This window comes from Canis lupus, chromosome 1 (assembly GCF_011100685.1).
Source record: "Canis lupus familiaris isolate Mischka breed German Shepherd chromosome 1, alternate assembly UU_Cfam_GSD_1.0, whole genome shotgun sequence".
NCBI classification, from domain to species: Eukaryota; Metazoa; Chordata; class Mammalia; order Carnivora; family Canidae; genus Canis; species Canis lupus.
This window is the reverse complement of record NC_049222.1, coordinates 81,382,766-81,408,268: the sequence shown is the minus strand read 5'-3', so window position 1 is coordinate 81,408,268 and position 25,503 is coordinate 81,382,766. Positions and strand designations below refer to the sequence as shown.

The following is a 25,503-nucleotide window of genomic DNA, read 5'->3' as shown; positions in this document are numbered from 1 at the left end:
TGATCCTGGAGACCCAGGATCGAGTCTCACGTCAGGCTTCCTGCATGGAGCCTGCTTCTCCCTCTGCCTATGTCTCTGCCTCTCTCTCTCCTCCTGTGTTTCTCATGAATAAATAAATAAATCTTAAAAAAAAAAAAAAAGTCTCCCTCTCTCTTCCTAAGTAAATAAATCTAAAAAAAAAAATTGAAGAAGAATTTTTTTTTTAAAGATTGTATTTATTTATTCATGAGAGACACACAGAGAGAGGCAGAGACAGGCAGAGGGAAAAGCAGGCCCCAATGCAGGGAGCCTGCCGTGGAACTCGATCCCGGGACTCCAGGATCACGCCCTGGGCCGAAGGCAGGCGCCAAACTGCTGAGCCACCCAGGGATCCCCAAGAAGAATGTTAACAAACATTTATGACTACTTATTCTAGGCCAGGCACATGATATTCCCCTTTCCTCCTTGTAAAAGATGGCAAGGACCAAAGAGGACTGGGCAAAGAGCTTATATAGATAACTCCTAGGTTAGACAATACCTAAATTTGGGGAATTCATTATAGAATGACAGGAAGCATGATGAGTGGCGAGGTACCCTGAATAGAAACCTGTTCACAGTTTTAGATATAAAAAAGTGGTGGTTTTTTTTTTTGGGGGGGGGGCCTGTTATTAGTATTTATCTAGTTAATCCATCATCCAATTTTAGTATATGCACTACCAAAGAGAGTACCACTATCCTCATTTTAAAATATCAGAAATTATAAACAAAGAAGCTGATTTTCAAACATTTGTCAATTACTTAACAAAACTCAGTAACTATTTCTTTTAAAGAACTGAAATGAGAGTTCAGCTTAAAACAACCACTGTGAAAAATATCAAACACACATAAAAGTCTGGAGAATGGTAACACATATTCCTATAAACCCTTCCAGGATCACTACAATTTGGCCATACTATATGCTTCACTTATACGACCCTTTAAAACCTTCTGCTCAAGTATGATCAGAGTATGTCCCACTTGTTCTGAAGCAGTCATTTACCCTTACAAGCTCTAACATGCATCTCTTAAAAGTGGACACTTTCTCATCAACTGGAATGTTACTATAGAGCCAGAGAAAACTAAAAATAATTTCTTGGTATCATACCTAGTCCATATTGAGATATCTCAGCTTCTCTGAAGCCTTTCTTTCTTTTTTTGACTTTTGTTGGATCCAAACAATCAACATGCTTTGCATTCTATCTCCTTAGTTCCGTTCCATCTACATTAGCTCCCTCCTCAACTTCCCTTTTATTATGCCATCAACTTAAGTAAGAAACTAGCTCAACTAGAACCATTTTTATTCATTTCGTGCCCCCAATTATTTACTATGCACATCATACTGGACCTAATAGCTATCGAGCCTCAGAGTACATTTCTCAGTTACCCGACTCTTCCATCCTCAAGAAGGAAAACAGCTACATAGGATACATCATACAGGCAGCTGTGTTTTGTCTTCCAGAAGTTCTCTACATTAGGAAGGACTAAACATGTCTGTTATCGCAATGATACTTAATTACAATGGGAAGCACACTGAAGTCCTATTTGAGAGACTGGTAGGAACCCAGCCAACCCACCCCTTTGCACCATCACAAAGGAGGCACCAGAGCCAAACCTGGGTAATTCACTCAAGAACAGAGCTGCCCATTGTTAATTATGGAGTTGGGGGAATTAGTAGGCGAGCAGACGACTGTGATGCGGGGCAAAATCAGTTTGCTGTATCACAGAATGTGCTCAACTCATTCTCTTTGTCAGGGATTTTTAATTATTTATGATTAAGCTCTGTTGCATGTTTTGTAATAATGAAGTCTTAGTAACATGAAACCTCACTGCGGCAGGGCACGGCTGTTAAATCTTTGCTGTGAGCAGGGCAAGGGAGTCAGGGCTTCTTACCAGCTTTTTGCAACTGGTTAACCACTGTCAGGTCTATAGACACCCTTCCTCCCTGCCCCCAAAAAGGGAGGGAGGGAGAAGTGGCCAAGTCCGAATGGCAAATACAATTCTGTCCGTAAAGCCACCAGTGGTAAAGTGACTGTGGGGCTGGATCTTCTGCTTTCCTCGGCAGCAGCTATTCCGGCCCCGCCTGTGCTTGGCCTGCCCATCAGCACTGGGCTCCTGCCAAGGGTCGATGGACCCTGACTGCCACCCAGAGCACAGCTTCCTGTGGGTATGTCCCTTGAGAGTCTCATTAAGTATGCCTCCTTTTGACACTCCTGGTTCAGAGTCTATGAATTGAAACATCAAAACTGCTCTATGTGAATGAAGTGAGGCCACTCAGATCTGGGCCAGGGATGCAAAGGTCCACAACTGCTAAGCAGTAGGACCCTACAGCCTCCTGAGGCCTCCTCCCTCTGGTTCCCCAGCACTCCACCATTACTCATTCAAACCCACTATTTCATTTCAAAGATTACCATGGTTTAAAGAAAAATTAGTGAACAATTTAAAAGACTTTCCCGGGGGGGGGGGGGGGGGGGGGGGGGGGGGGGGAGGCAAGTCAAGACATGCTTCATATAGAATAAAGCAAATGAATGGCCAAGAAAGTGGGATGGGAAAAAGTATTTCAAAATTATCAAGTACCCTAAATCTATGGGAAAGTGACATCTTTGAAGGGAATAAAATGCAGCCACTCCTAATTACCTAGAGGCCAACTGTTGGGTCCCTGGATAATCCCAGCCATTCTCCCTCTTTCTCTCCAAGTGGGGGTTATTATCTCACGTGCTGGGCATTTTGTTACGCTGTGCTCTTAAAAGGCACAATACATGACACACCTGCTATTCCCCTCTCCAACAGCTTCTGGGCTCCTGCAGGGCAGGGAATGTGCTCAAATCAGCTCACAGGTTTGCAGATAGTAGGTACTCAGTAAATAACAGTCTTAGCAAAGAAGTTCTAGGGAGGCTCTCTGTCCCTATTCCTCACCCAAGCTACTGCCCATTCGGGGGATACTGCAGTGTCCCCCATCCTAACAGGCACTACGCTACATGGGGAACTGGCCATGGGCTTGCTTGTGTCCCCAGCGAGCAGTTCGGCAGCTCAAGAGCAGCTTCTTTGTTAGTTACATACAGACCGTCTCCATTTATAATAGGATGATGTCCTGATGGTGTGGAGGACTGTGATGGGTGGCTGCCGCCCTGCCCAGCCTCACAAGAGAGGATTATACCACATACTGCTAGCCCAGGAAAAGATCGAAACTCAAAATGTGAGGTGCAGTTTCTATTGAATGTGTATTGTTTCCACACCATCACAAAGCTGAAAGATCCCAAGTCAAATCATCCTAACTTGGGGGACTATCTGTATATAATGCTTAGCACAGTGCCTGCCACATGAAAAAGGGAATGAAAAGAGAAGGCAATGACAATTTATAGCCAAAAAGCTACATTATTTTTCAAATAAATTAGATGCCAAAAAAAAGGAAAAATTCAGTCTTCACAACTCAAACCTATTGAGAATTTAGTATGTATCCATCTAGTATTATTTTTCTATTTACTTACAATAAGTACCTTTTGGGGTTTTATTTCTTCCATATTTCTTCTAAAAACAGAATTACACTAGGCTTTATAGTTTGCTACTTGCTTTTTAAAAAAAAAAACTAATAATAAATGTATCACATGTGATTTGTCAGGTTAGTTACACAGTTTTTCACTGTTTTATTTAGGCTGCATAGAATCCCAAAGAACAGCTATACTCTAACAATTTCTTCGTGGATCAAAACTTGGGTCATTCCCAAGTTTTTGCTATCATAGATCGTGCTGTACAGAGCCTCACTCACTATTAATGAATGTTGGTGTGCCTACTTTGTACCAGGCACTGTACTAGCAAGGTCCTAGGGATGTCACAGCAAGCACTTACTACTCTGCTCTCAGGAAGGCCAGAGTATGATGAGAAGGGTGGACAGTATTCAAAGAATCACACTAATGGGGCACCGGCGTGGCTCAGTTGAGCATCAGCCTTTGGCTCAGGTCATGATCCCAAGGTCCTGGGATCAAGTTCCACATCAGGCCCCCTGCAGGGAGCCTGCTTCTCTCCCTCTGCCTATGTCTCTGCCTCTCTCTGTCTCTCATGAACAGATAGTCGGAATCTGTAGGAAAAAAAAAAAAGAATCATACTAACAAATATATAATCATAAAATGGGGTAAGTGCTCAGAAAGAAAGGAATACGCTCCTAAGAAAGCATCTCATAAAAGATTCTGGGAGAATGGGTGGGGAGGTGGACGGCAGGAACAAAGGCCGAGTGCAGAAGGGAGAGACCACGGAACAAGTGCAGAAGTGCAAGACTCTGAGAACACCAGTGGAAAATGGTATTTTTGTACACATTTATGAGTGTTTTAGCCACACATTTATTTTACAAATCTTTACTGAGTACATGGCATGTATGCACAGAACCCTACCAGGTGCTACAGATCCAACAGGAACAAAAGAGATATGATCCCTGCTCTTGCAAAGCTTCCAATCCAGCAAATGCCACAGAGGGGAACTGCTAGCTAAAGGAGAATGTATAGTTTAAACTTTGTTACATACTGCCAGACTGCCCACTTTGGGGCCTGGTCTTCCAGAAGCCACTGGTACGTACACTGGGGAGCAGACTCTTCAAAGCTCTTTTCTGATCAAATCAGGTTCCTTGGGTCCACATTGTTTTTTCCTAACTCATTCAGTGATGCTGGGGTTGCAGAGCTATCTCGAGCCAGACGGATGCCACATTCTGACAGGATCACATGTACAAATAGGACAGTCATAAAAGACACTGTGGACGCTTCCTCAGGGAACATGAAGATATTTTACTACAAAAGCAGTTTATTGCTAAATGAGATTTGGGCCCTCTCTGGAGATGCAAATTATTCATGTTGTACTTAATTCTCGCTTCTCATGGAAAACTGAGCGACGGCTGTGTGGAATCCTGCTACCCAGTAGGGCAGCAGGCTGATAACATCTGCCTGTGGAGAGGTACAGGGTGCACAGCCCCGCTCGGCAACCCGTGGCAATCCATCTCGGGTTCACTCCTCACTAATTCCCAGCGCCCCACGCAATTTCCCCTTCCTTTTCTCCCTGAAGCCTGACCCCCTGCTCCACTCACTCACCTCTTTCTCACATGATCCGGCTGACCACTTCCAATGAAACTGATTAAGCCTGTCTGTTAAAACTGCCTTCTTTCCTGCCTCGAAACCCAGAACTCTGCCAATCCCTTTTTTTGCTTCCAGCAATTTCTAAGCAATGGGCATGCTGCTTCTCCAGAACTTTGTGTTACTTCCTGTTCTCCATATTGTCAATAATTTCTTGCTTTAAAAGCAAATTTCCACTGACCTACACACACATTCAGAGCTCTTCTGAAGCTTAAAAAAAAAGGAAAGAAAGAAAAAAGAAAAACTCGTTTGAATCCTGCTACTAGCTCAATCCCCCCACCCCCCGGGCCAAGCTGCCCTTTCTCCCCATGCCCATCCCCTGAGTCCTGGTTGTGATGCTCATCACCTCCTTCCCCAGGTGTCCCTTCTGCTTCCAGACAGCACCCCACCTGTCACTCTCCAGCCTCACCTGTGCTCTGAAAACAGCCTCGCATTGCCTTCCCCTCCCACCCTTGGCTCTGGGCACCCCCAAGGCAGCTGGAACCAAAGGCATGAACGGAATCTGAGGCACCTGACCGTCTGATTCCCCTGCACCTTTCTGCCTGTCCTCCTGGCCACAGAACCTGCTGTTCACCTTGCTGCCTTTGGTCTCTCAAATTACTCAACTTTCCCTGCAAGGGGCCCGGTGCTTTCCTATTCTGTGGCCGCCCACCAGCCTCCCCGACTCCCACTCACCTGCCAAACCGTCCCATCTCTTAGGACCCACCACAGACATCACCTGGCAGAGGCCTGCTCTCCTGGTTCTGGGCAGACTGCGCTCCCTCCTCACTCCCTCAGTATCTGGTCTGAACTTCAGAGTTCCTCCCTCAACAGTACCCGCTGGAGGCAGAGGCTTATATCTTCCTCACCCCTGCATTCCTCACACAGCTGCTCTGGAAACCCTGGCTGGGAATACACCTTCCCTGTACTCTTGCCATTGAAGCTGACAGACTCAGCTTTTCCAAACTCAGTCTATTCCTCACGAAGTAGGGCTGATAACACCACCGTTAGGCTTAGCTCTATTGTAATGCCTTGAATGAAGCAAAATGAAACTTCCTCTCAGAATTTTCTTATACGTAAGGCAAGTTGCAAATGGAGAGAAGATATCCTTGAGAAGTGTTTGTTGTCTGTCACTACAGTTAATGTCCAAATAATAGACTTCGCCTGATGAAAACTATCCATTTTTCATACCTGTGGTACATATCTAAGGTTCATCGAGCATGCTTTTGAATAACAGGACTTTGGCTTGAATTAGCATTAGCATCCTCCTTAATTCAAATCTCCTCTTTGTTACAGTCTTTCTTGATAAAACTCTTCTGTGCAAACAACATTGGGAGGAATGCCTTAATAGGGTATGGTATTAACAGATGAGACACTTCCTCTGACATGAAGGATCAGTTCAATGTTTACTTTTTTTGTTGTTATTTTTCAATGTTCATTTTTAAATTGCAAGGAAGAGAAAAAGCAAAGTGAGAACATTAAAAAGAATAAAGAGGATCTAATTTTTTTTTTTAAGATCAGTAATCCGTACAATGTCACGTATTCTGATCTCAGACTTAAGAACAGAGTTTACAAAATCTAAACTGGAGTAGAAGATGAAAACCAGTTTGTGCCAGGACAAACCAGGATAGATTGGAACAGAGACCACTGAATTTGCCCCAGGTCTGCCCGGGTTTGCCTTTGACAGAACACAAGCACTTGCCAATCAGCTCACCTGGCTTCCTTAACCATGAGCCACGGTAACTGAAGTAAACTTACTCACAGCCTTTTTTTGCTTAACTTACCACCTCAACACACAATCATGGAGTTTGTGCTTTCACTGTTTTGCAACTCGGCCCAGACCTTAGTATCACACACAGCTCAGAACCACAGGACGGGGACACCCAGAGCCCCAGGATCAAGTCCCGCATCAGGTTCCCTGCAGGGAGCCTGCTTCTCCCTCTGTCTACCTCTCTGCATCTCTCATCAATAAATCAATAAAATCTTAAAAAAAAAAAAAAAAAAAACACTCAGGAGGAAGTAGTACTTGTAGCTATCACCAAGTTCCAGGAAGCATCATGGTCTGGTTGGTGGAGATGTGAGCAAGGCCAGAAAGGAGAGGTCTGTATCTCAGTGAGTCAGAGGAGGGCCAGGAGGGGCTGTGGGCACTCGGGTCAGAGGTCATCAGGAGAAAGGTCAACTCAGCATGGCAGGATCAGCACCCTGAGAAGGAGAAGTGGGCTACACATGAAAAATCAAGGTCTGAGAAACTCCAGGCCCAATGCTGTCCAAGCAGGTGTGGTCACAGACACAGGACTGGGGAGCCGGCATGGAGCTGGACAGCCCAGGACGCTGGACAACCCTGTGCCGTTGAGCCAGGCAGCCGGGGATTTAGAGAGATGCCACATAACCTTATGCCTGGCAACCCTGAATATTAGTTTACCTTGCAAAGCCTCAGATTCCTTATTTAAGGAAGGAAAAGGAGAGAGTCGTGGGGAGTGTGAGAATAAAATGGGACACTTAAAGGAAGTACCTAGGACATCTGATACCCAGTGAGGTCAAACAGCTCAGCAAGAGGGAAGCTCTCACTCCATGCTAACTCCCCTGGCTCTCCTGAGGGGCCGAAGGGCCCCTCACCCACTCAGGAATCTGTCCGGTTTACAGGCAGGCAAGTAATCCACTGTGGGAGAAGCTGGGTGCAGAGAGGATAGAAAGTAAAAGAATTTTGGCCCTGGCCTTTCTCGCCCAAAGAGATCATTAAAGCACAAGTGAATATACCTTATTCTTAAAGGGGAGAAACAAAAATGTCCAGAGGTGAACTACCATTTTTCTAAACGCCACTCCACATCAGTACACCATCTACAAGGCACCTCAAAATCTGTGCCTCTATTTCCCCACACTGACAGCCAGGCTCTAGCTCTCTTCCATGTTTGGGGAAACGCTAAAACAAAACAAAAAACTCTTGTCACATCATTTTCAAATCGAAGGCAAAATGCTATTACAAAGACAGTGATGGGAAGATTTTCTGCCTTTCCCCATCTACCTGGATAACTAGGCCAGCCAGATGCTAACTTGAACACTCACTAAAGCAAGTTCACAGAACACTGGTAGTGCATCTTGCTTCCATGGGGGTGAAAAGCCTAGTTTCTCATATCACATTTCAGCATACCTTTGCTTTCAGTTCACTACACAGCTGATGGCCGAGGCCAGAAAGAGTCAATTTCCAGAACGCAGAGGAATCTGTGATGAAGTTGATGAAAGTTCAGACTTATGTTTTAAGGAACAAGGTTCACAAAATAATCAGTGCTTAGGTCAAATAATTAGCAAGCTTGGGGGCTGAGCCAGATTAATATTGGTGTAGGCTAACTTTTCTCTGACTGGAAGTTTGACTCCAGAATGTTGAATAGCATCAGTATGTTTGAAAATGACTCAAGCAAATTCTGCTTTCTTACATCAACAGTTCAGAATGATGTCTATGATTGATCTCCAAAGAAGCAGGTAGACTCTATACAGGCTCGTTTCAAAAAAGACCCACAAAGAAAAATGCACACACACTCAAACCATGAGAAAATGCAAACTATAAAACACAGGAATAGTAAACATCAGTAGGAGACTTTCTAGTTTGCCTGTGGTAGTCTACTACCCAACTCAGGAAATCAATCTCCTTACCAAAGTGATTTCTTTAGCATAAAAAAAATGCACATATTTGTCTTCTTTAGGTTCAAAAGTTAAGAAGGTCCCTTATTTCAAGTACTCATTCTCTATTACCAAGGAAGAAAACTCGACCACATGTTAGGGATGATGAATACAAAAGTTTCTCATTCATTTAATGGGAAACACGAATATTGAATTATCTATTTAAAACACTCATAACAGCACTGTTAATAAGAATTTTATGATTATTGGCATTGCTATTATAATAACAATACCTACATTTACACGCATAAAATCACTGTTGTGATTTTTATAATTGTATAATAATCTCATTATATCACAGCTGGGCTACCTTTCTCCAGGCAATACAAAACCTGCTGGTTTGGATTCTCGGGTGGCTGGGCTCCGGTCTCTGCATGGTAATTAAGCTCCCCAGGTGATTCCAGATCTCACCAATGTCTGAGAACCACTGCCTCAGGCTTAGGGGAAATCTTTCTAGACACTACAGAATGAAAGGATGAAGCATCAAAACTCCTCTTTCAGAAAAAGCACTGTGGCCATATTATTTTACATTTGTCAGAAAACCGTATGAGGTAACTAACTACACAGGACCACTGCAGGCAGAAGTCCTTATTCTCACCTGCAGAGTAATGATAAAATTACAGACATTTCAAAACAAACCCTTCAGATGTGAATGTCATTTTGTACCCTTTTCATATTCAAGAAATCTCTGTCCAAATGATCCTTCAAAGAGTCCTCACTGTATGCACTACTAGATTTGTCCATGCTACAAGATTTAAAGGGACACTCTGACGAGCCACATCTGACAAGGAACACAAGATGCCAGCCAGGAATTGAATACACATCTGGCCTCAAGTTTGCAAACACCTAGAAAGGCATTTGTATTTCCTTGCAATTCATTTTTTTAAATGATTTTATTTATTCATGAGAGACACAGAAAGAGAGACAGAGGGAGAAGCAGGCTTCCTGCAGGGAGCCGGATGCGGAACTTAATCCCAGGACCCCAGGATCACGAACTGAGCCAAAGGTAGATACTCAACCACTGAGCCACCCATGTGCCGTGCAATTCACTTTTGAAGTGAAATAACCAATGCAAGTGATCATACTTGACATACAATTACTATCCCCAAAACCACTGCAAGATATAACCTCAATTTAATGATTTGAAAGTGTTACAATCTCTGAAATGAACCTAGAAGAAAGTATATGACTTATGAAAAGAACTATATCATTAGTATTTTTTTCATCATTAGTATTTAAAAAATGTAAACTATTACATCACTTTTTACCCTTATATCACTTTCTACACTTTCCAATTTTATTAAATTGGAAAGACTTAAAACATTAAAAAAGCTTAGGATTGGCAAGTATGTGGTAAAAGCAAGCACACTCAGACTGTACAGTGAAATCTGCTGTGGACTTTTGGGATGGCAATTTAGCAATCTTTATCAAAAGCCCTAAAAGTACATATACGGTTGACCCAGCAGTTCCATGTCTAGCAATTCATCACCCAAAGATATTCTTTAGGGAAAAAGTGAGAAAGCAAATCAGGAAAAAAGGGCTGTGGTACGAATCCAATAAAAACAATCATTATTTATATACAGGGCCACACTCCCTTATCTATAATCTGAAATCTTAAAAGTTCCAAGAACTGAAAGATGTTTTTGCAATTCATTTATGGGAAAACGTGACTTGTTGCAAGGCTATTTACAGTCTTATTTCACTAAATACAAACATTAATAAGTTTTGCTGCTGAAATGTTAATATATATGATTGTAGAGAACTATTCCATACCTCAGTGGGGATTTTGTAAAATCTATAATATATTTCTCACATTATGTTTCTAAAATCTAGAAAGAAATAACTTTGCGATTCCGAAACAATTTGGCCTAGGGAGTTCTGGATATGGGATCATGAACCTACATTTATATGCACACAGTTAAATCACAATAGGTCATGATGTTTAGAGTAGTAGCCTTCTCACACGGTAAAATTACAAAGGATTTCTTTCTTCCTTCGCTTTTATGTGTTCTAAATTTTCTTTTTATAAAAAACACATTTATCTTTATATTCATAAAAATCAGTTTATTTCCATTTAGGAAAAAGAATATAGAAAAGAATCAGGTCCTTATAAAAACACCCAACCAGATTTTTCTAATTTCACATATAGCTCTATCCACCTATTATAGCTCCATGTTTTACAATTCACAGTCAAGTACCATTTTCTGCTGAATAAGCTTTCCAATCACTATTTGATTTGTGGCTCAGTTTACCATGGAGCTGTACCATTACATAAGGTATGGAAATCCAGATCAAGACCGATGGGTGGCCCAGGAGTGAAGCAGTAGCTCAGATACCTTCCTGGCTCCCAGCAAAGACCTCTCCATGGGCAAAGAGCAGAGAAGCCTTGCCTCAGGCCCTGGCTGGAGTGGTCCTAGAGAACTCCACTGGCTCTTTCTCATAAGGAAATTCATTATGTGTCCTGGCGCCAAACCTGTTTGTTGTGTCAACTACATGAGTTCGCTTTTGGGAATCCTTAAGCCCAACTCTGGTTTTAAAGTCTAGCCCCATAAACTTACAAACTGGGTGATTTGGAACATTCATTTTAAACATTTTTCACCTGAGAAATTAGAACACTACTACCTACACCTCACACTTTGGAATATATTAAACATAATACCTGACACTGTGTCATGCGCAGAAGCACTTGGCAAGATATTTCTCTTCTTTTTCTTTCCTTCCCCTCTCCTTCCTTTTTCCTCACTGGACTGGCTGCCCTCTTACTTAAAACATCCTGGAGCCAAGGTAACAAGACACCTAGTCAAGCTCCTTGATCTCAGCAGTCACAGTGATCTGTGAACCCCTGCAATGGGCCCCCCATCTCTGTCATTTACATTCTAGACCAGCTATCTTAGGTACTATCACAGACCAGGCCACTTTTCCTGGAACCCATTGGTGCACCTGATAATGAGAACCTAAGTCTCAGTCTTGGGTCACAGCCTCTTTCCTATCACTAAACAATCAGTAATTTCTCCTCACACATTCTGCACTTTAACCAAAGGTCCCTACATTTCTCCTACCCTGGCACATTCTGGGACAAATTAAACCATAGCCCTTTAGGGGACATGTACTAAACTGATGGTAATGTCCTAAAAGTTTTCCAACTGTATTCTCTCATTAATGCCCACACTGACTACGCAAGATAGGTACCATGCTCAACCTCATTCTTCAGATGAGGAAGGCACACCTTAGGAAATATAAGCAACTGCTGAATGTCCTTCTGCTGAAATCTTGCTGAAGTATCAGTTCTGGGATCTTTTCTCCAAAGGTTAGGTAGCCTACTGATCAGTTCATATTGCCTCTGGCAGTGGAGAGTCAGTTATTTCAAAGAGGACTCTTATTTCTGGCAACTTCAACATCACCTGGGAGCTTGTTAGGAAAGTAAAAGCTCACGTCTCTCTCAGATCCACTGAAACACAATCTGCATCTTAACAAGCTCCCCATGTGATCTGTAAATGTTTGAGAAACATTGCTCTAAAACGTAAAATCACTCTTTCCAATCTCATATTTAGTTGGATGACCCAAAGCTGACACCGGACTATGTGACATCTTTTATGCAGAGTAGGAAAGGCATCCCACCTGAGAAGAGCATTTGGCGTAAAGATGGTGTTCTTATATAAAGAAAAAGGCAACTCTCCCTTGGGGCCACCATTCTACTCCATGGCTGGGCACAAATGTCTAACATTATATAGACTACTCCACTCACAAAGTATGTGGTATTGGCAGTTTTTACGTCATTGTCATGTTCCCTGAAATGAAAAAGTATCTACGTGCTGACATTGCACTTGGCTCGGCAAGGACAAAATTCCTAAAACTTCTGACAACATGGCTAATGCCAAATTTTCTACTGTGATATGGAATATAGGACCATTAAAGAATAATGGAACCCAGGAGTATTTTAACACCCATTTCTGGTGAAGGTTTGGTTGCAGTGTTCTAGAACCAAACAGCTATGTAGCTGCATCCCGCTGTCATGGACACAGGCTGTTACAAGGTAGCAAAATGGCTACAAGAGGTCAAAAGAGTAAAAACTAGAGCACAGTAGCTTCCAGAACGCACAAAGGAAAACAATCACTTGCACAGCCAAACTCTTATCCTAGAATCACTGATTTTAAGGACTGTTCACTCCCTTCCAGACATGCTAGTGGTTACCACCATCAGTACAGCCTTCTTGTCAGATCAAAACCATTATATTTTTCTTTACCACAGAGGATGCATCAAGAAGGAAGGAAGTAGGCAGCCTGCCAACCAATCTAATTATTCTTGTGCATCTCAGCAGTGATACCAACTTGATATATTCCAGTAATGCCACTCCTCTAAGTCATTTTTCATTTTGAACAAATAATACAAGATTGTAAGAGAACTGCATAATCATCTTACAAAATAGTGGGGGTAACAACTTAAAGGTGTCTTCTTAGCAAATTAACTTTGAAAAACATTAAAATCAGGAAAATAAGTGTGTTCCACATACAAGTTCCCATACAAGTTCCAAATACAAATAAAATGTATCAAGCCAAAATTAGTCATCATAGCTTTTAACGAAGGGCTTTTTTATCCCCTGAAAGGAAAGTTTCATAATATAACATGACATGATCTTTTTAAGTGCATTTTCTCATTTGGATACAGGCACATGTACTCATGAAAATCTTATGTATATTAACAATATACTACTCAAAAAAAAATCACAATTATGTAGCAGGTGTAAGTGATTTCGGGTAAAACAATATCTGAAGAGAGTGAGAGAGTACAGCTTCTTAGAAACAAGATTTTCGGCTTTGAAAACCAAACTGTTGCTTTGTGAAATACTAAGCAAGACCTACCCTAAATTTCTACAATACCAAAAAGTAAGCCCAGAACTGAAATTACTTCTTCAGTGAGGTGAAAATGTGAAAGAAAAGTGCTAGCATTTCTCATGCCCTCCCTAGATCTCTTCAGACTTCATTAGGCATTCACTTTCCTTGGTTCCAACAAATACATTCTGCCTCTCTAATTGAAAATAGATGCATTGTTTTAAAATTAAAGGGGAAAATCATGCATTACTTGGTTTAAAAGAACAAGGAAAGTATTTATGTGATGTTTTGCCAGGAGTTAAGCAGGAACAGCCAAATGACCAGATTCACAACTTCCTACTAAAATGTGTTAAACTCTGCCACATGTATTTTGTATGGTGGCTGTCAGTCCCCGGGCATCCAAGATCTGAGCAGATGAAAGGGGTTTTACAGGAAGACTGCTTACACAGAATTCTCTCGGGTTTGGACAGATCAGATCCATAATATTCCTTCAAGCACTCACAGTTTCCTTTTTCAAAAACAGCCAAAGTGGTTTCTGTTGACTAGCACATAGGAGGCACTTAAAAAATATCTATTGAATGACTAAATGAAAAGAACATCATCTCCATTTAACAATGGACAACTTTTCAATTTTTCAGACTATTGCCATTTAATTCCTGCAACACATTGTAAAGTAAGGGATTATAATCACCATAATTTTACAAATAAAGAAACTGGAATTCAGAGAGATTAATTTACTCATATCAGGTAGTGATTTTGTTCTAAAGCTGGATCTCAAGGCTAATTGTGTTGGACTCCAGCAATACCACAGTAATACCACCCTGCACACAAGCTCATCATCGTACAGTAAACAAATGTTCACTTGTTCATTTATTCAACAGAGCAGAGCGTGTGCCGAATACTGTGCTACGTTTAAATACTAAAAGCCCCTATCTCTGCTCTCAAGTGTAAATTTTCTTCCTTTCATCCAACTTTAAATGATGTGGATTAGCTGAAGACAGACACATGAGATGAGTTACTTCCAGATGAGATGGGCCACACAGCAGACTGAGGCAAGTAGGCCAAAGAAACATGATCTGAAGACAGTCATTATATAGGTACAAGATGGGAGAGGATACTAGCATTTCATCAGCTTCATCCTCACATATATAAAGAATGTCCATAGGTAATTTCTAATGCACAAAACATCAATTATACTTATTATTTTTTAGGAGTTTTTTTACATATTGAGGATATATGATATAATTATGACTGTTATATGTATGCGTGTGTGTTTACATGTCTCCAGTTCCACCCATGCTTCATACTTACTTCACCAAGATCAGTTGCTTCCCAATATCTTCATTAAGGCATAATTGAATAAAAATTTTACATAATAGGATTAAAATATTATGGTTAATGAAAGAACAAAACCAGTTTGCATTTACCTTTCTACCGAACTACAGCTCTCACACTGAGCCACAAAGAAGGTTAATTTCTACAATAGCTGGAGACCACACAAGAGCAACAAAAAAGAAAATCCAGATAAGCCTATTCAATCCTTCCAAGAGGCTATAGATAGTATCGATATGAAATAAAAAGGGGTTCTGGTGCCAAATCTGCCAAATCTAAGTGGTGCAGAGCAATGATGCCTAAAAGGGGATTCATGGAAGGAACTTGGTAGAACCCCATTGTTTTCAGTCTGGATGCCACTCCAGTTAAGGGAAATGCTATGGTGCGAAAGAACATGACCCCATTGAATAATGATAAAACCACATAGCAGCTCCATCACCCTTTATGAATGAGCTACATGACAATAAAAATGTCACATTATTAATCCAGGAAAAATGGATGTCCTCCTACTGAGCTATGTAGCCAAAACGGGCTAAATAAGAAAATGAACTGAGGTCTCAGGGAAGGGGGAAGCCCCTTGTATTACAGAGAACAATCATAATATTTGGATTCATCCTGGGAAATCTACCATTAGTTAAAGAAATGTTCTTCCTTGAAAGTACCTTAATTACAAGTGAATACATTCCAAGCTTGTATAATCTTCAGAATAAAACCAAAGCTGAATGACTTATACTATCTGATATTAGACACAATGCAAGATTAGCCTTTAACACAGTATTGACACAAAGATACACAAACCAGACCAAGGAATCAGAATAGACAGTTCAGAAACCACCCCACATATACACATTCACTTAATTTGCAACCAAGTGACAGCCTGGCATTGCACTTGGTAAAGGATGGTGTTTTTCAATAAATTAGGTTGGGTTAATTAGATATCCATATGAAAAAAAACTAAAACTTGACCCCCGCCCCACACCATATTCTACAATCCATCTGAATGGATTTTAGAGCCAAATGTAAAAAGCAAAAAAGAATAATTTAGAAGACAAACCAGTAGATTACCTAAAAGACCTGAAAGTGGGCAAAAGTTACTTCCAAATGGACACACAAAGCATTCATCAGAAGGGGGGAAATGAGAACTTCTTCCCCCTCAAGGAACCAAGAAGTAAATAAGAAGCAAGCCACAAAGTGGAGGAGATATCTGCAATAAATGTACTCAACAGAAATGAAGATCCTCAATATACAAGACTCTTACAAAATTACAAGAAATCAAACAACCCAGCAGGAAAAAAAAAAAAAAAAAACTTTTTTAAACAACCAAATAGCCAATGAACATATGAAAAAGTGCTCAGCACCCCTAGTTGTCAAAGAAATGCAAATTAAAACAACAATGTGATGCCATTATCCAGCTACTAGATTAGCTAAAATAAAAGACTAATAATACCAAGACCTGTCAAGGACTGAGAGCAACTAGAACTCTCATAGAGAGCTTGTAGGAGGATAAATTGGTACAACTGTTCTAGAAAACTCTTTGGTAGTATTTATGTACTGAAACTGACCAGATGTATCCATTCTGACTCAGCAATTCCAAATCCTAGGTATATAATCTGAAGAAATGCATGTTATGTTCATCAAAAGACAGGTACAGGAATATTTATATTGGCATCATTCGCAATAGCCAAAAATACCCAAATTTATATTAACAATAGGACATATAAACAAACTGTGGCATATTCATAAGATGACATATTATAAAACAGTACTGTCCAATACAGAACCACAAGTAACATGCAAATTTTAATGTAGATTAATAAGATTAAATTTAAAAATCAGTTCCTCAGATTACCACACTTTACAGGCTCAATGGCCACATGTGGCTGGTGGCTACCATATTATACAGCAGGGACATGAAGCATTTTCACAAAATTCTATGGGGGCATTGCTATTATACATATATAAATGAGAATAACTGAATTACAATGATAAGTAAAAACAGGGGCGAATGCCCCAAATGTAACATTGAGCAGAATAAACCATATAGAAAGGAGTATATGCTATATGCTTCCATTCATACAAAGTTCAAACACTACACAACTAATCTATGGTATTAGAAGTCAGGAGGTAGTCACCCTTTGGGAGTTGGGGGCATTGACTAGAAGGCAGGATGAGGAGGCTTCTGTAGTTTTAGTCATACTGATCTGGATCAGTAGATATGAAAACAAGTGTCTTCACAATGGAAAAACACAAGTGGCTCAATATTGGTGATATATACATCTCTCTGTATGTAACCAAAAAGAGAGAGAGAGAGAGAGAGAGAGAAATTAAGCCTCACTCTACGGCTCAAGTTCTTCTTTGTTTCAGAATCTTCCTCCATAAAACTCAACTCAAGATGCTCAGCCTGGGGGTGCCTGGCTAGCTAAATTGGTTCAGCATCTGACTCTTGGTTTCGGCTCAGGTCACAATCCCAGGATTGTTGTGGGATTGAGCCCTGTGACATGTTCCACCTCAGTGCGGAGTCTGCCTGAGATTCTCTCCCTCTCCCTCTGCCCTTCTCCCAACTTATGCACAAGCACACATACTCTCTCTAAAATTAAATAAAAACTTTAAACAACAACAACAAAAAGATGCTCATCCTGGATAAATGCTATGGCATGCCTTTGGATTATGGAATTTTAGCCAAGCGAAGGGGATTTTTAACAAGTCTTACATTCTTCTATTTTTACATGGCCATCAGAGGTATAAGATGAATAAAGAACTGCAATGAAACAAAGACAGAGTGAAGAGAGAAAACTATGGCTAGAAAGTATTTGCCAGATATTAAAAGAGAAAAGTATGTAAAGAAGAGTCTGAAAGCTCACAAAGCTACTGGAAAATCAGTCGTGATTCAACTCCCAATAAGAATCCTAGAGAGAGGGATCCCTGGGTGGCTCAGCGGTTTAGCACCTGCCTTTGGCCCAGGGCACAATCCTGGAGTCCCAGGATCGAGTCCTGTGTCGGGCTCCCGGCATGGAGCCTGCTTCTCCCTCCTCCTGTGTCTCTGCCTCTCTCTCTCTCTCTCTCTCTCTCATAAATAAATAAATAAATCTTAAAAAAAAAAAAAAAAAAAGAGTCCTAGAGAGAAGGGAGGAAGTTGTAAACCAACCTCAGATCAAGTTGGCCGTGAAAAGTCTCCAGATTCTTTAGACTCTTTATTAAAAAGAAAACTCAGATTGTAGAAGCAGGAGTAGAAAGTATTCCTAGGAGAAAGTGCATACTGTCTTCGGTGGCCAGTAGCCAACAACCCAACGGAAATACTGTCACTGGCAATCTCCCCAATACCTGCATCTGATTTTGACCTTTGTTTTATTTTTGATTTTTAAAAATTTTGACCTTTGAATGCCATTTAAAAGGGGAAAAAACTGCATGGATGTAAATATTGTAATCACTCATGGGATTCAAATGCAAAGAAAGATCTCCATGGGGCTAGAGATCACTATCACTTAGAATCTCTCGTTTATTGTCTTTGGTTTTAATTTTCCTAAGTGCTCTGGAATGGACAAAGTCCCAAAAAGGGAGGAGATTGAAATTATAACAAAATAACAAGAGCTTTCTTAGAGTTTTTGGAATCAGAGAATCAGCACGAGAGAAAACTGTGCTGGGAAGGGTTTTAGAGGATGTCCAGTCCATCCCTGGTCTTATTTTAGCAAAATTGCCTTAAAGAATTTCACATGTAAAAAAAAAACATTCTATTTTTGAATGCATCCTGATAAGGAGATGGCTTTACCTCCCTTGGTGTCCCATTTCAATGACTGTCACTCTGACGAAAGTTTCCCTCAGATACCTCCTATATCTGGTCATGCTGTTTAAATGATTTTCTGTTTGTTTTATTCTTAATAAACACAGAAGATTAGCAATGTTCATTGCCTCCATGATAATTCATCTTTTAACAACTTGCAATCTCTTTTTTTAGTTATCGCCTACAAGATATTTTCATATACATTATCTATTTGACTCTTGAAACAATCCTATTATTATCTGTCCCATTTTATACATGTGGACACTCCAGCTTAGAGAGTAAGGAAAGTTAGGCTTAGGGAAAAAAAAAAAGTCTGACAAAAATCCCAAGGTTACTTAGCTATTCAGGTCTTGGGCTCAAATTCAGCTACGTCCTTCATATATATGTGTGTTACTAAGTCACTAGCCCCACAACCTCTCCATGCCCCCATTCTGAATAAGTCCAGAATGAGAAGTTGTACTTTGGGATAGGCCTAGCAAATGCTGGGAAAAACTGGAGGACTCTCTTCCATAGAGAATCCACATGTGATTTCCTTTTCTAAATTGACAGTGTGACTTAGCAGCGGGTAATTGTGATTTGTGGCAGCATTATTCCCTTCTTCTAGTAACTGCACCCTGATTTCCCTCAGGAGCTGTCAATCCAATTGCCCAGACTTGTCAGAGAGCTAGCACAGAATCCAGGCCAGACTTCTCAGGCAAGTTTTTTCCCCAGGAATCTGAATCTTGGATGGAGTGACAGGAGAATGAAAATGGTCAGAGTCCAGGTATCTCACAGATGGGCTCCCCAGACCTGCTCTGGTTTCCAAGAACTAAGCCTCCTGCTTCTCCACACTTCTCGGGGGTCACCTCATATTCCCATTGGGCACCTCTTCTACTTCCGTTAGCCAGGGTTGGCTTCTATCGCTTGCAAGCACAGAACACTGCCTGATACAACCCTTGGGAGGAACAGATAAAAATACATACTTGGTAAGTTCTGCTTTCATTATGCACTTATTCTGTAGGTGAGAAATATTAAAAGGAAATCAGCCTCTTAGCATGTTGTAAACTATGAAAATTCCTTCACAGGGAAAAAAGGAGTCCAGTAATTTCTTGTGCCACTGACTCAAGGCAGGAATCAGTTGGCAAGTTCTCCAGAATCCTGGCTGTGTTTTTTTCTAAAACACGGCTTCTGGAACCTTAGATTTCTCAAGAGGTACAGAAAATTCAGAAAGCTGTCAGTGTTTAAAAGAGGTATTCTCCTAGTGAAAAGTCCTTTCTGGGAGGGCTCAAGGAGGACAGAGCACAACTTGTGTTCCAAGAGACACTCAGCCACCAGGAGAAAGGGAAATAGGTGTCAGACCTGGAAACTCCTGGCTAGTTAGTGAGAAGCAACCGCAGCTTTGCTGTCAAGTGAGTCCCAGTCATCCAGACTTCCAGGTCTAAAAGCAGAAACTAGAAGAACAGGTAACATTGTCTACTCAACATTATCAAGTGGTGGAGTTCTACTCAGTAACTCTCTTGAGTTCACCGCATGAAGAAGCATCCCATCAGATTTCTTTTTTCTTCCTGGGACTGGTCAAGGCAGCAAAAGCCTGTCAATACTTTGAAATTGCCCTAAGAATTGCCTGATTTCACAGTTTGTAGAAACTACAAGCCAACGATAAAGGGATACCAGGATCTGCTAGTCTGAGGTAATCTATTCAATGAGCAAAAGCACTGGCAACATGTGGGGCATGTTGTGGAGACAATGAATCACAAGACAAGAAGCTTGCTCACTATAACATAATGTGCAATCTGAGAAAATAAGGCACCTGCATATGAATTATCAATAGGTGATGCAGGAACTGCCAGACACAGATAACACGTACACAAAAATCAGGAGTCAATACCTCGAGATCTATCCCATCTCCCAACCCCCCACTTTAATTCAAGATAGTTCTTAGCCATGTGAGCACAGAAACTTTTTCTCTCTTCCTTCTTATGAAGCTGATTTCAACACCTAAACAAATAATCAGAAGACTACATCTGCGTAAGAGGGGAAACCATAAAATAATAATACTGAAAATTCTCCCTTTTGAAGAGTAAAAAATGACAGAGGTACGTCACAGTCGAATGCTTTGTAATTAGTGGAGCATTAAATGTATCTTTTGATTTAAGTAGGCGACATTTAATCCCTCTTAACATCAGCTATCAACAGTTGTGTTTAGGGATATGGCAAAGTAATATTTAGGAAAAAATAAACCCTTGCTCACAGTACATTCAGAAGTCTCCAGACATATTCTCTCATTTGGGTGGAGTCCAAGCAGCTCACCTATAAACATTACTCGCTTGGCAAAGAAAATTCAAGATAGTGGATACTCACCCAGGAAAGAACTGATCTTTATTTTGGTACAAGTCTGTAATTTATTACAAACTACTCCTGAGCTAGCCAATCCCTCAAACACTGTGTGGTCCACACCACCATCTAGGGCAGAGACAGTGGCCTGGACTCCCCTGACCACTGCACCAGCCCCCTAGGTAACCAGTAAAATTCTCAACTCAATGTAGTAACACTTATGCAGAAACCAAAGAAATTCCAATATTCTGGTGCGGTATTCCATTGCTAGAACGAATTTCACGGCAAAGGAAACTGTCAACAATTTCCCAGTTAAGAACAGGGCATACCATTTTTTAAGCTACATTTTGCTCTATAAAATACATGAACTTATTAGAAGCAAGTACCAAGTTAGGAGAAAAATACTAGAAAGTGTTTGTCTTTATTTATGCTAACTCCATACATTATGACCAATGTGGCCATAGATTCAAAGAAGCTTTTGTAAAAACATTTTTTAACATCTTTAGTGTCACAAAATAATATAAACCACAGTGCATTTCTTCCAAGTAATTGCTAAAAAAAAAAAAAAAATGCACACCAAATCCCTTGAACTATTTATAAAACAGAGAGCATACTGTAACCAGAAACTTCTATAGGAAATTCCAACTGAAACATAAAATATTATTATTAAATGGGTATCATAAACACAGGAAAATAAAATTCAAACTTCTTAGCCTGGATTCAAAACCTTTCAGAAATATATTCCAAACCATTTTTAAATTTTATTTTCCAGTTGTCCTCTATAAGAATTCTGCTCAAGTTAAATTGACCAACACAGTCACATTCCTTTTTTCTGAACATTTTGCTCCTGCCATTCCTCTGCCCCAGAGTGCCTCTCCCTCAGCCATGCCCTTGACTCTTTCTGGATTGTCAATTTCTGCTCTGACAGCACACAGCATTTATTCCCTTTTGCACATAAAACCACTTCAGCAACGAGCTGCTGATTTAAATCAGAATAAGCATTTCAACAACTTAAAGGCAGGAGACTTTCAGTTGCCTAAAAAGCGATTTGCCCGCTCATAAAACAGTATTTTTTGAGCCTCTACTATGTATAAGGTACAATACCAGGGTCCTCGAAAAACGCTGAGGCACAAGTGACATCACCTACTTTTTAAGGAGCTTTGAGTCTAGTGGGGAAAATAAGATCAACACCCAACTCATCATGATGAATGTAATAAGCGAGGCAACTGTAAACACTCCACTATGGTTTCTGCTAAAAGAGGGTGGGATTACTTAGTGCAAGGCAGGGGGCGGTGTGCCGAGAACTCTAGGAGGAAATGGCAGTTGGGTGGAATAGAAATAGGACATTATGTCCTCAAGAAGCATTAACAAAAGCAAGGAGTGGGCAGAGCTCAGGAAGTTAATGGATGAAGCAAGGAGTGATGCTTCAGAATATGTGTACATTGTAGAGAAAGTGGAACAAATGGGAAAGTAATTTATATTACAAATTAAAGGGGATTAAACATACTGAGAAATTCAGAGGCTCCCATACGCTCACGTCACTATATTAGGCAGTGTATTAAGCAACCAAGAGATGTGGGAAGATTCCACAGGGTAATTATAATATCTGAGAAAAATTGTATTATTATCACTTTTTATGATGTCGATTTTTAACTGAATGGTATTCACCACAATAAAGTCTACTTAATTAGAACTGCTACAAAGAGTTCAAGTAACACATGTTGTTAAATATTCTTCACTGTGTTACGTGAATAAGGCATAATAAGTTCCACTCCATCTTCCATATCTACATGATAGTACAATAAATGGGCCTCCCATGAAAAGCTAATACCAAAGCAAGATCCTGAAGTATTCTTCTGGAACATCCAAGAAAGATGGTTTTTGTGCATCATTAAGGGAAACTGCATTATACTATAAGGGGTCAACTGGCAATATGTTTATATATATATAAACACACACACACAGCTGACCCTTGAAAAAGATGGGTTTGGACCGTAGGTGCACTTATAGGTGGATTATTTGGATACACACAGTACAGTATTGTAAATGTATTTTCTCTTCCTTAGGATTTCCTTAATAACATTTTCTTTTCTCCAGCTTGTTTTGTAACAATACAGTATATAATACATATAACACACAAAATATGTATGAATCGACTGTTTATATTCCTGGTAAGGCTTTTGGTCAACAGTAGGCTATTAGTTAAGTCTTGGAATAGTCAAAAGTTGTATGTGGATTTTTGCCTGCACAGGGGGTTGGGACCTCTAATTCCCATGTTGTTCAAGGGTCATCTGTATGTATATCATACCACGTATGTGGTTAACTCAGTGAGAATCCAAGTCGCTGGCATTAAGGCACAATTCTTTTCAGAGAATTTTCTCACAACTGCAATGAAACAAGTGTGTCACTATTTCAGAAACTCATTAACTGAAATTTCTCGGTGGGGGACAACCCTGATCCTTCTAAATTTAGACTGGTTAGATATCCAGGCAGCCTCATCTGGTTCAGGCACCACGATCCCAGGCTCATAAACCTGCCTACATCGTTTTCACTCTTGAGGGTAGAAACAGGAAAGATTCTTTGTGGAGGGTCTATCTGCTGTTTGTGGAGACACTCTCCTGTCACCATTGGAAAACTAAGTGCCAGAGTATCGGTTAGATAAGACACAGCCAGTCGATTTCAAGGAAACATCCAAGAAAAATAACTGCCTGATTTTAAAGTGATCTGTACACTCAGAAGCTTCTAGATGGTAAGAGAAGTGGAGATACACAGCATTGCTTTATTTTACCTATGATTCACTTTGAGTTACATCTCAGTTTATGAGTCACAGTGGGCATGCCAGCTTCTTGCTGTCACATATTGACCTGGTAGACAGAAACATTTTTAAGTGTAGATTATCAAGAGCACGGAGAGACTGGAAGTCCTGATGGAAGGCCCTCGAACAAATGTAGGTGCAAATGCAATGTTCTGTCAACAAAAAGTGAGGTTTTACCAGCTTACTGTAACATCAACACCCACAGGCCCTGAGAAAATTTAGATTTTGTTTTCCTCCTCACCTTTTCTCAAGTGATTTTAGAAGTTTGCATTACTGTAACACAACGGCAGGGAAACATGTTTGAAAGGTTATTGGAAGTGACAGATGGACCTATTTTGAAATAAAATTAAGCCTGTGGTACTACTGAAAGGAAGTCACGAAATCCAAAATTAAACTGGACAGAATGCTCTTAAGCTGTTTTTGTTCTCCACCCCCGACCCCCCCACCCCCGCCAAGGAAGCAGAAAGAGTGGGAGGTTGAAGAAGGGAGGTCTTTTCTCTGAATTCCCTCACCTTGGTCAATTTGTCCTGAACTTCCAACCTGTCTTCTTAATGGAATGTGGCACCCCGGAAATTTTAAACCTCCATATATTTATCATCAGACATCCAAATATGTTTTCCACTGATATCACTAAGAACACAATTCTAATTGTGCTTAGATGTGACTTTAAAGATTTCAGAAAAAAAGAAAAAAACTATAAAGCACATATCGAACCATCAAATGTCCCACTCTCATCCTGAGATGAAAAATGTGTGCTTCAGAAACCCACTGTGCAGCCCAGACGTGTGAAGGGAGTAGCCGACCCAGGAGGAGCCCCGCCTACCTTATTGTGCTCGTACTTGTAGGGGATCTTGAGCGTGTCCATGGCTCTGATCATAGCCTGCATGGCCGTGAAGATGTTCTGATACACCAGCTTGGTGAAGCCCCTTTTGTCTTCATCAGAGTAGCCCGACCCATGGATGATTCTCATCTGCTTGATAAACGTACTCTTGCCACTCTCTCCCGTCCCTGCAAGATGGACAACAGCAAAAGATGTCATCAGACCGTGACACCTCCTCCCAGTCTCCCAGACAGCTAAACTGGACACGGCGGCTTAGACAGGTAGCATCCCGGTGCAGACCCCCTGGGGGAGCCGCACAGGACAGTGGTGCCACTAGGGGTGGAGATGCCACCTGCACAGAACGCTCAACAAAACTGGAGGGTAAGAACCCATTTCAGAGGCCCATGAGCTTTAAAAAAAAAAAAAAAAAAACCATAATAAAACATAACAAAAAACCAACTTATCACCTCTTTGGAAAGCCACTCAGCATGGAATTTGGATAGTGATTTGTAACCATGTATCTTAACAAGAAACACAAGGAAATCGTCTTTTGAAGAGAATCAACACTTGATAAAGCTCTCCTCCCTGGAGAATATCTGAAAGACCTCCAGGAGGCAGGGTTTGGATCTGGAAATGACAATGCACTGACAGAAATGCTGTTCAGAAAGCAGTAAGAGAAAAATGCCTCGGAATTTCTAGACATTCCCTTTCACTTTAAAATGGTGTCTATGTGTGTACATATACATACACACATGCACATATATATGTAGAGCATAGTATCCAGATAAGAATCAGGAATTTCCTAGATAGGAAGCATCAACTGTATGTGCCTG

At 40.8% G+C, this 25,503-nt stretch overlaps 1 protein-coding gene across 1 annotated transcript in view; it reads right to left on the bottom strand.

The window, feature by feature from the left end:
- The window catches only part of GNAQ (G protein subunit alpha q), a 194,594-nt gene extending 169,735 nt beyond the window's left edge, over nt 1-24,859 (bottom strand). The window contains exon 1 of the mRNA NM_001003249.1: nt 24,674-24,859. Coding sequence (NP_001003249.1) covers nt 24,674-24,820 — 147 coding nt within the window. The 5' untranslated portion in view covers nt 24,821-24,859. The remainder of the gene's footprint in view (nt 1-24,673) is intronic.
- Between the last annotated feature and the right edge of the window lie 644 nt (nt 24,860-25,503).